This window comes from Astatotilapia calliptera, chromosome 1 (genome assembly GCF_900246225.1).
Source record: "Astatotilapia calliptera chromosome 1, fAstCal1.2, whole genome shotgun sequence".
NCBI classification, from domain to species: domain Eukaryota; kingdom Metazoa; phylum Chordata; class Actinopteri; order Cichliformes; family Cichlidae; genus Astatotilapia; species Astatotilapia calliptera.
In genome coordinates, this window is record NC_039302.1 from 40491859 (window position 1) to 40507092 (window position 15234).

General features: G+C 39.8%; 1 protein-coding gene across 1 annotated transcript in view; it reads left to right on the forward strand.

Annotated features, from left to right (window-relative positions):
- Positions 1-15234, forward strand: part of LOC113027985 (protein kinase C-binding protein NELL1) — a 309284-nt gene that overhangs the window by 119178 nt on the left and 174872 nt on the right. The window contains exons 11-12 of the mRNA XM_026177879.1: positions 1873-1972; positions 4958-5086. Coding sequence (XP_026033664.1) covers positions 1873-1972; positions 4958-5086 — 229 coding nt within the window. The remainder of the gene's footprint in view (positions 1-1872; positions 1973-4957; positions 5087-15234) is intronic.

The following is a 15234-nucleotide window of genomic DNA, read 5'->3' on the forward strand; positions in this document are numbered from 1 at the left end:
GTTACCTCGCAGCAAGAAGGTCTTGGGTTCAAATGGTGAATTCAGTTGACTGAGGATTTGAGGATTGTATTGAGGTACAGATCTGGGGCACGGTACAGAAACATTTCTGCAGCATTGTAAGTCCCAATGAGCAGAGCGGCCTCTGTCATCTCTAAATGGAAGAAGTTTGGAACCACCAGGACTCTTCCTAGAGCTTGCAGTCAAGCTAATCCGATTGATTAGGGTAGAAGGGCCTTACTCAGGGAGGCGACCAAGAACCTGATGGTCACTTTGACAGAGCTCCAGCTTTGCTCTTGGAAAAGAGCACCTTCCAGAAGGACAACTATTTCGGCAGCACTCCACCAGCTTGGCCTGTATGGTAGAGCGGGCAAACCCATACAGTGAAGCATGTTGGTGGCAGGATTATGCTGTGGAGATGTTTTTTGGGATGCAGGAACTTGGAGTCTAGTCAGGGTCGAGGGTAAGATGAATGCAGCAATGTAAAGATATATCCTTGATGTTCATCCTTGGTGCTCCAGAGCACTCTAGACCTCGGACTGGGGCGAAGGTTCATCTTCCAACAAAACAACAACCCCAAACACACAGCCGACATAATAAAGGAGGTTCTTCAGGACCACTCTGTGAATGTCCTTGAGTGATCGAGCCAGAACCCAGACTTCAAAATGATTGAACATCTTTGGAGAGATCTGAAAATGGCTTAAAATTATTCTCCATCCAACCTGAAGGAGGCTGAGAAGTTCTGCAAAGAAAAATTTGAGAAAATACCAAAAATATATGTGCAAAGCTTGTAGCATCATACACAAAATTATTTCAGGCTGTATTCCTGCCAAAGGTGCTTCAACAAAGTATTGAGTAAATACTGTGAAGACTAATACTGACTGATGAATTATACTGCACTGTGCACAGGCTTGGTGTTGCTGAGCTCATCATAGCTGTCGATGGCACCAAACAATGCCAGTATTCAAAGAATTGATTTGACAACCATTAACATATAGTTGCATGTTAAAAATAATAGAGTAAAAAGTGCTTTTCAAAAATAAAGTACGTGGTTTTAAGGTTTTCGGCATTTATTGGTATTTTCTGAGATTTTGCAGATTGGGCGAACAGACTAAGCTTAAGCCAAACTGGTAATTTTATTAATTAGTGATGAATATATTCATTTATTTGACAGATGGCAACACTGTAACAGTTAGATATGTAATCGTTTTATGAAGCTAGCTAAAATATTACCATATATATATTTATTTCCACCCTGGTCACACACAGAGCAACATTATAATTAATTTTCAAGTTTTAAAGTCTAATATTCATTTTATTTCCATGGTTCCTTTGGCTCCTTCAGAGACAAATGATCTATTTGGCTCATTTAGGCTTTTCCTCATTCAAATGTTTTTATGTGTCTACTGTTTGAGTCAGTAGTGCAGAAATAGTGCAGCTTTAATAAATTAAAAATTAACTGAAATACAGAATACATTTTTAGAAAAAAAGCACGATCAGATGGAGAGACAGAGGTTCACCAAGAAACTGGGCTATTTACAGATGACATGAGAAAGCAGTTAAAATGGTTCCTACTTCCTACAAAGGGACGACATTGAGGAAAGACGTGAAATATTAATATATATAATTTACTCAATACCCAGTATGGCCTTTCAAAAACAGCTGATTTAAGTGTTTAAAGTCAGGAAATGGGACTGATAAGAAAAAAATTGGTTGAAGAAGCAGTCCTGTGGATGAGAGGTTGCAGTTTTAAATATTATAAGAGATCAGATTGTATAACTGGTGGAAAACTGATTCTCTCTTAATGCATAGCCCTTCACACATCTGACCCCATCTCTGAAATCACGATGTCTTGCCTGTGTCCTGTCCTTCCAGAATGGCCTGATGGTGAAAGTCACAGAGACCTGTCCAGATCTAAACTGCACCCTCAGTGAACAGATCTTACCAGATGGCAGATGCTGCAATGTTTGCAGAGGTACATGTTTCTTTCCACTTCCCACTGCACTTTTCTCAGTTGTATGGATTACTTTTTTTTTCTTCTTCTTCTTTCTTTTTTTTGCATGTACACACACCGGTACTGTGTCGCTGTGAGGAGTAAACACAGCCGTCTTCCCAATGCTGATTTAGGCTGTGCCTCTGCAATAATTTAGTCTCTCTCCCTTGTCATCCACTGTGAATGCTTTTTGGCCCGTGTACCTTTCAGAGCAGATTGGTCTTTCTGCCATAGAGCACCTGCTATGCCTATTTACCTGAACCCCATTGCTTTGGCAGGGAAATGCTACGGGGTAAATAGCCACTGGTAATTCAGTAAATACATTGAATAAACAAACTACAGGAGGCTGCCATCTATAGAGACATAATGAAAGAATCCCTGGGGCAGGTTCTGAGTGAAGGAAATTGCGCTCTTGTTTAGGTAAGCTAGCATTTCTTAGACTCACTGTATTCACACAGGACGGGGATGAAATGGAAAGGAAAATACATGTTTGGGAATAGGAAAGAGAGGGAGATGAAAAGATAAATGAGTATAGCATAAGACAGCAAAAAGCAGAAAGGTAAGGGAAGGTAAAATGAAGTCTTAGACTTGCTGTGATGAAGAGAAGGAAGGGGGCAGATGGGAGGTAAATAAGGTAAAACGCACATGCCAGCAAAAGAAAGGAAAAGAGATGACGACTACAAACTGATATACTGACAATACTGAGAGTGTTAGGTAAAGAGTAAAGAGAAAGCAGGAGAGGAACTTAAGAGTAAAGGAAGGAAAGGACTTGAACTCCTTTTGTTGGAAAGTAAGAGAAAAGAGTAAGGATAGAAAAGACAGCTATGCATTATAAAGGGAAATATAGCTGAGGAAGGAAGAACAGAAAAGTAGATTTAATACAGTAAGGAGCAGCAATTAAAGATTAAAGTCTCAGTGCCTCTTCTCTCCAAACCTTTTCTTACCTCTCCGACACACACACACACACACACACACACACACACACACACACACACACACACACACACACACACACACTTGCTAAAAAGCCAAGTCGGTCATTATTCATTATCATTGTTTCCAAATCATCTCCAGGCCTCTTTTTGCCGCGTCGTGACTTGGTCCTTTACCACCACTCTGAGATGTAATTGTACCTCGCTGTTAAAGTCCTCGGAGTCACGCTGGCTTTGTTAAATTGGTAATTACACAATTGTCACACAGTCTTCATACCAGGTAGAATTTCACCGGGGAAAGAAAACAAAGAATTGCACAGTGTGAGGGGCTCGTGCAAGTGTGCAGTGCAGTGCAAATCAAAATCCAGCAACAACTCCCCTTTTACATAAACACACTATCACAGTTGGTCTCTCTGTAGCATGTACACATGATCCTGTGAGGACTCGCTGCAGATGATTTAAGGACTGAGAGGGAGAATAATGCAGGCACAAGTCTTTCTTCGGTAATAGCTCCCCAGGCTCCCTGCCTCGCAGGGCTTTTATGTGCAGCCAGTCTGTCACTCATTACAGGACATGATGGGCTATATCAACTCGTACCTACTGAGCAGGAGACAATCATCTATGTCTGTCTGTCTTTTTGTCTGTCTGTCTCTCTGTCGGGTCACATTTTTGTGCATGTGCATGAGTCTCACTCTGGCTTGGTTCAGATCACAGAGCACAGATGAATGATAGATGTAGCTGTTCTCTATCTAGGTAGGCAGAAATGATCACACACAGGCAGGAGACCAGAGTTTGAAGTTATCATCTAACTAGCTACAACTAGGTACTTGTTAATTATTGCCAAAGGGGAAAAAAAAACATCAATATCATCAGTGCAATTAACCTCACAGCAAGCCCTGTTATTTGTCAGATAATCACATCAACACTCCAAACAGCACCAGCACCACAAAAGGACAGTCAAGAGGTCCAGCTCAGCTACTCCAGTTAGCTGAGGTAATGTCTAGCAGGCAGCTAGTGGCTCCAGCCACCTGTGCCAGCATCTACTTGTAACCAAGAGGCCCCTTTATCATGCAGGACTTCAATATTTAAATGGGTGACTTACATAGAAATTCACCTGTTACCATGACCAGAACCTTTTTCTTCTTTTGTACTAGGCATAAACATGTTTATTCCTCCTAGCAAGTTGGGCACTTTGATGTGTACCCAGTGGAGATTAACTGGCTTTTGTAGATAGTCTCAAGTGGCCATTTGAGGAACTGGCACTTCATCGTTTGGCTTCATTTTTCAGCCCTGGCAGAAGAGTTAGGGAGGGAGGGAGAAGAGTTAAACTACTGGGCACAATTTCCTCTAGGACTGAAACACAGCTGGTCATTGGGGAAGTCAGCAATTGGAAGTTTTCACTCATTGCTACTCTTCTGTAAACACGGCTGTAATTATTCCATGTTGCCTTGAGATAGCATCTTAGCTGCACACACAGAATACACTCTACAGTATTTTAATTACATGGCAAAGCTTGTTATACTGCAGTTTTGTGTATGTGTGTGTAGTTGTGTTTTGAATTTTGAAAGTTGTCCATTCTGTATAACTGACGCAGTGCTCCACCTGTTGCGTTAGTTGTGGTTTTTCAGAAATTGAAATTTCATTAAAAGGATGTCTTCAAATACTGTAAGAGCACCGTGGCTCACTCAGCCGAGTGAATTGATGACTTGGAGATCTTCCTACATCAGCAGAGTGTGTGTGTGTGTGTGTGTGTGTCTGCATTTGCATGTTTTGTCTCGTTAGCACGTGCACTTTTACATGAGAACTTTCATTAATACACCAGATTTATTCAAAGTTGTAAACTCACCGTACACTTCAGGCACCCTGTTATCCACAGTGTTGTAGGTGACAGGAACAAGGTTGCTCCTTTGTGCATTTATCTGCTTTTATCTTTGTGTTACAGGCATGCATGTGTGTGTGTTTGTGTGTCTGTACACAACTTTTTATAGCCTTGAGTGAGCAGATTTCAAAGGTTTCCTTTGCTCTTTTCTTTTAGGTTATGACTTCTGCGCAGAGGGACTCATTTGTGGGGAAAACTCAGAGTGTAAAAACAGGAATACTAAAGCAGAGTGTGAATGCAAGAGTGGCTATGCCTCCATCCACGGGGATTCTACTTACTGTGAAGGTAGGACCATATTTTTCCCCAGCTCAGGTGAGCTAGGGCCAGCGTGGCTGTCTCATAATGTCTATTAGCACAGGATGTTAAAAGCAGAATGGGTGGCAGCGCGTTGAAGCGTCAAATTCATTGTTCTGTTTTAGGAGGGTGTTTATGAAGGCCGTTGGCTGCAGACTGAGATTTGTTATGAGCTCTGGGTATGACATGATGATGACTGGCTGTAAAGAGAACAAGGATTGTTCGGTTAAAGAGCAGCTATGAACCAGGCTCGGGACTTTGATTATGCTATTGGGGCTGTTGTTAAAATAGATTTTCTTTTTAAACTTATAAGCAATTTGCTTCTTTCATAGGAGTTTGACAATAGAGCTCTGGCACTCCTGTTTTGAGCTTATTGTGATACAGTCAGTATGATTAGAGGGTGGCAATAACAAACACAATAAGATAGCCATGTGCCAAAAGTGGTGGAATATGTACTTACAGGAAGTTTTGACACAGCCTTTCAGGATAGTTTCAAGCTTTTGCTAAAACCAAACTTTTTTGGTAAACTTAGCTTGCTGTTGGAAGGATTTTTCCGCCTTACGCTGCATGCTGGGCTTTCCCTGTGAATCACGGCATCCGAGTCTGGAGCCATTGCTTCGCTCATTTTCAGGGGTTTCCAGCCCGTCTGGAAAAAGTCGGTCATCGGGGCGCTTCCACCGCGTGGGTTTTTTCGGTGGAGCAAAAGGCTCAATCTGTGGGTGCTGGAGGCCCAGATTACTTGCGATGGCACTAATGGCCTTATTTGACTGAGAGGCTCGGGAGCGTCAATCTGTGGATTGAAGGATTTGCTCAGCGCTCGGTGAAGTTGTCATTGGGTCGCCGCCACAACAGACTAAATCCACTAAATGTGCTGAGAGCTGTGTAGCCACAAGCCCTCCAGTCTGTCTGCTTTTGTTTGATCTGCATGGTAAAGAGGTTTACCCAGAGCACCACTCAGTCCACAAACCGTCCCACACCGTATGAGGAAAGGCTGGGAAACACTGATTGTTAGATCAACTATGTAAATCGTGGAGCCGTGGCTCTTGGCATTATCCCTGCGATACCCTGAAGGCATCGCAAATTTCTGTTGTTGCTGGATTAACGGGGATCCAGACGTACATCACGGTAATATTTGATTTGGCTTCAATATCACCTCCCAACTTAAACTGGCTTAGATTTACGCCTTTTCCGAGCAGACTGGAGTAATTGAATCTTTATATGTGGGTTATAATCAAAGCACAACAGTGTGATGGTGTGTCCTCACATCCTAATGATTGTTTTATAGAGCATATTAATTTCTCCACTTATATTTTATAAACATGAGATTGTGTCTAGCTGTGGCACTGAGCTGTTATTAAATGTGACCGTTACGTCCTCATAAATGATTTAATGTGCCACTGAATAAGTGAAGATGAGATTATTTACTTGCAAACAGAGGGCTGTTTGAGCAAGGATGAGAGGATTTAAGCAGAGCTGCTTTTCAGCCTTCTGGCTTGCATTCAGTCGCCTATCGTGTCCTTTTTTTTTTTTTTAGCTGAAATTGTTGATATTTGGCTCACAACTTTGGATAAACTCTGACTGACTCAGTAAATATTTTGGAGACTTTTACAGGACTTTTCTTTTTTTTTTTTTTAACTTGTGTGACTTTTTTCAAATGTTTTCATTTTTATGGTGCACATAAAGGTCAATGAAGTGACCGTCCATGGTTCCTCGATCGTTTAGGGCAGGGGTGTCGAAACTCCAGGCTTTGATGGCCGGTGTACTGCAGGTTTTAGAACACACCTGAATCAGATGATGAGTTCATTACCAGGCCTCTGGAGAACTCAAAGACATGTTGAGGAGGTCATTTAGCCATTTAAATCAGCTGTGTTGGATCAAGGACACATCTAAAACCTGCAGGACACCAGCTCTCGAGGCCTGGAGTTCAACACCTGTGGTTTTAGTTGTTTTTAGACACTTTTCCATAAAGTGTCTAAAAACAACTAAAAACAGTATACATTTAAAAGTCACCATCCAGTGAAAATAACAGTGTCAACAACAGTGTAATGTAGAGCTACTGAAAATAAATGTAGTGATATAGAAGATTTAAATTTATAACAAGACACAAAAAATAGCATTCTATGAATAATAACTACTGATGAGACTTCATGTTTATTTCTTATATGCATTTCAATCAAAAGTAAATAAATTAAAAGTACTGGATTACTAAATTAATTTTAGCACTAGGAATTGCAGTCAAAATAAACACCAGCAGATGCAAATTAAGTATTAATTAGGTTGTAAAACAAACAAAACATCATATTTCACTATTTCTATAAATGGGATCAATTTCTCACTGCATCACTGATATACAAAGGTGTGGCAACATCCAGTACCCTATTTATCACTGCTCTACATTTACAATAGGGTTCTTTAAACACAAGGCTCAGTAGGTGCATCTGGTGCATGCCTAAAAATGAATTTATTATCCCTTGCGCTTTAGGAGAGTAGGGCGTATGATCAAATGTCTAGAAGTCAACACAATCGCCACCTTTCACACAGACCGTTCTCATTCCCAACGTGTATCATACCGACAACTTGTCATGTCCCGAGGCATCTCATAGTCACGCGAAAGGTAACCTTCCGTATCCCTATGACATGCGCCGGATTGTGGATGGAATTCAATAGAATGACGTGCCCAGCAGTAATTCCAGCCCTAATCCTGACCTTAATCCTAACTCTAACATTAACCTTATCCCTAACCTTGACCACAACCTTAACCATATTAGATAGTGTTTTCCAAAGCGATTCATGATGAGAAAGTAAAATAAATGTACATGTCTAGATTCATTCCAAACGGTTCTCTTTTTTCCGAACGCGTAACATACCAACGATTTGTCACGTAGCGTTGGTATGTTACGTTTTGGGATCAGAACGTGTTGCTTTCACAACACTTTTGAACTATGTGCTGTATGGGTTTAATCAACCTACCCCAGTTAGTTTTGATGTTATGACCACAAGTGTTGGAGTAGGAAGGGGTGAAAAACCCAATTTCCCAGATTTAGGAATAACACTGAAATTTGACATGCTCCAGACCATTACTGATTGGTTAGAATAGGTAATGTCACCGACTATCACAAAACCTGATGTTTGCTGATTGGCTGTGGCAAAGGCAAAGCACTCCTCTTTTTGTCTTAGCATTCAATGAAAGGCTATTGTTTGAATCTCTAATTGTGAAGATGAGTTTTTGAGTTTCAACGCAATTCTCATCCATTTCTGGGCAATGCAAGAATCCGGTTTAAAGCTGCTTTTTGAGGTCAGCAAGTTAGCTGCTGCTTTCTTCTGAGAAAGAAAAAAAAAAGTTAGATCTGAACTGAGAAGGGGCAGTTCACAAAAAAAAAAAGAATAAATTAAGTTCTGTCCTGAGAAGAAAGGGGGATCTCTTTGAATGAAAATGCTTTTTTCAGGCATAGAAGTCAAAGAAGTTGGAGCATATTTTGTGTGTCTCCTTAAGCATGTGTGACACAGACCTGATTTCTAAACCCAGCGAGAATCTAAGCAAAAACAGGAAGGCACCTACTTGGCACATTATGAACATATGTAGAAATGCAAACATGGGCACACCCTGATGATGGTCTGTCCCTGTGTGGCTGTTTATTTTAAAATGTATTACTGCATTCGAAATGATATCTTTCTGCATTAAAGATCCAGGACTACTTGAAAATGTTGCCCTGGGTCTGCTCATTGTTATCTTAAAAACCCTTTACGTTTTCCTTCATTACCTCCATCATCAAGCTCTGACCAGTATGACAACATTACACACGACACCGCTGTTCTCCAGTTTTTGTTTTTATTTTAACCAGAATTGCTCAAAGCATTGTTGCTTTCTGACCTTACAGTATATTTACTGTGTTCGTCTTTATTTTCTGTTGTATACATAATGTTAAAATAGTAGAGTCTCATAGTAAACATTACCAAACCTTCCGATAATGAGTTCAGCATACACTCAAACAACTGATTCTTTGCCATCTTAAATATGAAGCAAGAATTTGGAGTAAACTGAAAAAATATAAAATCAAAGATTTTTATATTTAAATAATGAATCATTAAGCAAATCAAGTATATTTCATTTGACCAGATTCCATGAAGTTTAATGCTTCACATTTTACTCATGTAGCGAAATACATGGAACATTTACATGTAATCAGATGACTTACAGAAAGCCTTTAGGACATTCTTTGACTATATGTACAAGTAATCCCTGTAGAGGCAAAAGCACATGTTTTTTCTCTTCTTGGCTCTGCATGTCATTAAGAGTGGATCGTTATAGAACAGAAGCCCCACCCACCTGCTGCTGCAGCCATCTGTTTAACAGGTGGAGGGCAGGTAAAACAGCTTGTAACAAACACTGGATGCACCGAAGGCCAAGGTCCAGTGTAAATAAACAGGATTTAAAACTGTAAAAATGTGCAAAAATATGAATACTCTATATATAGGAGATATATATATATTCATGAAACTCATTCATCATCATTCATCATGTGTGATTCAGTGGGAACACCATGCTGGAAAACAGCAAAGTAACCTGACAACAAAACAAATGACTAAAATTAAAACAAATAAAAGAAACAATGTTGAAATGATGATGAGTGACATCTCTTTTGATAAGGCCAATTTTAAGGTCACCTCAGTGTCCAGTGGCCACCTAAAACAACCAGAATTTATAGAGCTGATCTTGGAAAAGCAAAATGTGTTTGGCACAAGTATGCATTCATATCATAAATGTGACTGCAATAGCTATGAGACAGGACAGGAGTTACACAAAAAATTAATAAGAAATAAACTGGTAAGCTGGCTAGAGGCACTGTTGCTGTTTGACACTGGCTTCATGATTGTTACATGTGGCTTAATTTAATTGATTTAGCTTAAAACTCAGAAATGTGTGACATAAGCCAATGAAAAATAGGAAAATAAAGAGCACTGAGGATTCCCTCTTCCTGTGTAACAACATATGTATCTCCTAGCTTTGCATCTAAGTCCATTATTATGACTGAAATTTCCATTTGCTGGTCCAAATGTGGCAATATGCGAACAGGTTTTTATGTAACGCTTTTCTACCCGAGCACTGAAAGTGCTTTACACAGCATGTCTCATTCACATACATTCAGTCAGAAGTGAGATGTTATTTGCGAGGGTATAGTCAGATAAATTCAATCTGATGCTTAAATGCTAATTGCATTTATAAGAAATGCTAACTACGACTTACGTTTTGCGTTACACATGCTTTGTTAGCTGCTTGGCGTGTCACACCATATGATGCCCCTCCATTCAGCGCACTGCGTGTTTTAACGTTTGTGCTAATGGGCTTATCAAAGGCTTATTATCCTCATCAGCTCTTGTTTACGCTGTCAGTGATATTCTTACAGTCCCAGTAGATCTACTGTATCCTTGCTCGGCTCCAGAGGATACAAATATTAACGCCGCCGCTGCCGTTGTTTTGCTGACAGCTTGTTAATCACAGCCTAAAAAATCTCCTGTGTTGTTGACACACTTTGGCTTGAATCCGCTCTAAATAAAGCAGACATGCTGATGTGGAAATGCAGTTGCATCATCGAAGGACAAACAATTTGATTCCCCATTCTCCTGGCTGAGTGCTGCAGGGACCCTCCTCCCAAATGGCCTGTTGTTACCCCAGGAGTCTGCTCTGTACATATGGTAGAAGAAATCCCAGCATGCGTCCAATACTGAACCAAAGTGCATCCTAGATAGTGGATATATTTCTTTCATATTTTTTTTTTACAGCCTCTCAAGTGCCCTTTCTGTGCACTTCTTTCCTCTTTCATGTTTCAAATTAAAGGCGCTATCGCCACGCTGCGTCCTTGGAAATGTTTATGGGTGAGCACATCAGGGAAAAGTCAGAGCAGTTAGCAAGACGCTCGATTGAAGTTGAGGATTTTCACATATGCGGAGCTGGAGCTTATTTCCATAGAAATGGTCTCAGGAGGTTGTTGTAGAGAATTCTCCTGCTGTCAAGAGCCCTCGTGGGTCACTCTGCCCACATTAATGGCAGCATTAGCTCCTGCTGTGCCCTGTAACTCTTCTCTGGCTCTTATGTGCAACTCAAACACCGACTCGCCCCTTGCTTTACACAGAAAGGTGGATTTGTTCCACCACCTCATCAGCTGGGCGTTTGTGGTCAGAGTTCAGTTGCTAAGTTCAGCTTAGGGTAATTAACAAGCGCTCGATCAAGCTTTTTAAGGCTTTTTAAGGCTTTTTAAGGCTATTAGTCACTGGCTCGCTTATTTTGTTTTTCTTTAGTGTTTTATTTGGTGCAGGTTTTTTTTCTTCCTGCTGTGGGTAATAAGATTAGCGTGGGGCAGACACATCAAACCTAACAGGGCTATTTCTGTTTGTTCTGCTCGCTTTCATTTAGCACTGGAACAGCCAAACTCCCCGGGCTCACCGACTTGCTCTCTGATGTGTCCCCTAAGCTAACAGGCTCCTGGGAGCTATTTTTTATGATGTCCCCGATCTCCAGTCAATCTCCACTGACACCACAGCACATTTCTCTCTTCATCTTTTCCTTTGCTTTATCTCTCACCTCTTAGCTCTTACTGATAATATGGTGTGACTTTGGTGCTAATAGCGTCACAGTTAGTGCCACCGGAGTTGCTGCAACCATTTCGGCTGATGCGTTGCCATATTTCTTGACAGATTCTGGCTGGTATAAAAAGGCGATAAATCAGCCTAAGTGTTAGTATTACCCATTTCATGCATCATGAAGAACTTTATTATAAAAAGAGGCAATCTTTTGATAAAGAGCACGGGGGGGGGAGGCCTCACTGCACATATGAAAAGAAAATCTGTGTCATTCTTATGGTAATGGTATTGCTGGGATAATATTGATTCGTCATCTTAGGTGATGACTCATTTCAAATGAGGCTAAACATCACTGCTACCAGTGAATGTAGCTGATCTGCCTGAGATTAATCTTTTTTAAGAAAATTCCACCATGTGAAATGTTTTTGCTTAGATTTGAAGATCGTGAAATTAAATCTACCTTTTCCAGTTTAACAAAATGAAACAGAAAGTAGGCGTTATTTGCCCCTGTGTCACAATCTCTGAAAGAAGAAGGTATCCAGATTAGCCCTTTAAAGCTTGAACTATGGAATAATAGCCAGAAATAATTGCCTTTTTCGCTCACAGCTACAACTTTTTGAGTTTTCTGTGAATAGATTTTTGCCCATATACCTGTGAAACCTTGAAATAAATCGAGAATGTGAAGAGAATCACATATTTACACACACACAGTGTTGCACTCTTACTAATACACTGTGGACCCTGCAGTGGATCACTGCCTTAGAGATCATTTCCTTTGTAGCAATAATTCATGTGAGAATAGTTCATGGTGACTTTTAGCATTCTCGCTGTTGGGGCCACAATTCATCGTCTCGCCTCTGGTTTTTGATGCGGTGGCCGAAGTCTAAAGAAATGTGGTTTGAACATAGCATGGCCTCGTGTCTTGACTCCTACTTGCTGAGATGTTCACATACCATCGAGTTGTACCTGTGTGCTACACCAGGGGGACAGATGAATTAGGATTTAGGAAGTTATTTGTGCTGGACTTTACCCATCTTGTCTCTCTGCATTGCTGAGCCGCCGTTATCGTGTTTTTGCAGAAAAACTGGGATGAGATGGGCATTTGGCTTGGACGGGGCAGACAGTCAGATTGAGGAAGAGCTGTATGGTAGTATGGGAAATTGCAGCTACAAACAGCACTACAGAAAGATCACTGGGAGTTCAAACCCGCAGGAACCGTACCCTCAGAGTTGAAAATGAGCCAGTGAAGGGTAGCAGCTGCCTGCAGAGCTGCACAGTAGGAATAAAGGTGTTTGTGTGTGCATGACTGTGTGAGTACAGGTCTGCTTGTGTGTGTGTGGTGTGTGAAGCTGTCCTGGGTTTTCAGATAAGCTCAGAAAAACACGGTGCAGCACCTGCCCCGTGCTACAGCTTATCCACTGAAAACCTGACAGTTTGTTTACTTTTTCCCGCTGAGCATGACCACACATAACAACTTCCCAGCCCCAGGAAATATGGCAATATGCACGTGCGTTACCTGAAAGGTTTTTCCCATTTTGTATTACAGATCATTTCTTGTTCTCAGTGTAGCACTGATGAGCTGATACAGTATAGAGAACTTCATCCAAGTGCATCAGTTAAATAAATCAGTTTCTCTTACATGTCAAATGATTTATAAATATAAATAAATTCTCAGTAAGTCTGTTACTTCAAAGTAGAGCATTTCCTAACACTCATGCAAAAGACTTTGTTACAAACACAAATCCAAAATTAAAAACACAATGCAACAAATGTCTGACACACAAGTCCAAATATCTGGGAGTTGATAAGACCAGTTTCTGGACTTCTGGGAGGGGAATGTTGTCCCAGACTTTGTCTGCTGACAATGACAAATGTTTTACGTTGATAAAAATGTTTTGGACTGCAGATCAGTTCCACACTTCAGCTCTTCTATTATGAAGCCATGTTGTAATCAATGCAGTAAGTGGTTTAGCATTATATTAGTTAAATGTCCAAGATCTTTAAAAAAAAGAGTCCCCTGGATGGGAGCATATCTGCATACTATATTTACCCATCAGGATTGATGGTGTTTTTCCAGATATGCATCCTACAAATTCCATAGTCACTAATATACTAATGACATCAGAAATGTAGTCTTTTGAACTGAGTGCTGATAACAAGGCAGATGGTCCCTCTTTAGTCTGAAGGATGTGCCATCCATGTTCTGCCAAAAAGAATTTCGAATTTCACTTCCCAGAGAAGACGGCAGTGTTTCTGCATCATGTTTACTTATGACTTATTGTTTGCGTGATAGTGCTTTAAGCTGCATTTATGGGTGACACAGTGAACTGTGTGGCAATTTCTCGAAGTGTTTGTGAGCCCATGCAGTGATTTCCAAAATGGAATCATGACTGTTTTTAATGCAATGCCACCAGTATTGAATATTTTTATCAGTATTTTTACCAGTATCGGACATAATATCATCAAAAGATTACTAAAATCTTTTGATGATACTACACTCAAAAAAATGAAACGTTGACTTTAATTAAAATTATTTTGTCAACAGGTTCCACGAAATTGAATTATGTTAGTTTAAAGCAAAAATCTTTAGTTCATCTAATTTAAAAAAACTACTTAAGATTAACAAGACATATTTAAAACTAACTAAATCAAGTTATGTTGTATGAACATAGATGATATATTTTCAGGTTAGATAGTTTAGATTAGTTACTTCAACACATTTCTTATTTGTGGCAGTAAAATGTTAAATTTAAGTTAGATTAATTCAAATATTATATTTTCAGCCACCTTGTGCTTTATTAATTAGTTTTACATAAATCTATTTTGTCAACAGGTTCCACACAAATGAATTAAGTACATCCAACTTATTTTTTTAAATTTATTTTATTGCCAACACATTCAGTGAGCATTTGTGTAAACCCAGTCCAAAATAAAACACAACAGCTCATTAGGGTTAGTAATTAACAGTATGTAGACAGATGCAACATCAAGACTTTAAATTAAATGTCTGTATCTACCAGAAATAGAAGAGAAAAAAAAAACGCATTGAAGATCACATAACACATTGATAAGATGACACTTGAGTTATGCACATGTGATGCTAGTAAGGTCTGTGAGTGTTTTTTTCTTTTAGTGTCTAAAATGGATAGCAAAGTTGCTATTTGCAATGATTGCGTAGGGTCAGTCCAGTAACACAATGCCAATGAAGTGCTTTCCTTTAACAATGCAAAGTGAAGTGTCCACCTCAACAGCCACAATTAAAAAAAAAAAAAAAAAAATGTAACAACAACAACAATAATAATAATAATAATAATAATAATAAATAGTCCACTGATATTAGCAATCAAAGAAAATTACATCACCATCCCAAATAAAACTTTAACAAAACATGCCAACATTATGGTCTAACAATAAAACAGCTTGTCAGCGTTCAGTTTTTTTGCAACAGCACAGCAGTAACCATTTAACACTCGCCACTGTCAACATTTATTTTACCAGTGTTTGGGCAAAAAACTTCAGATGTAAACATTTTAACATGGAAACAATTGTTCGTCTTTAAA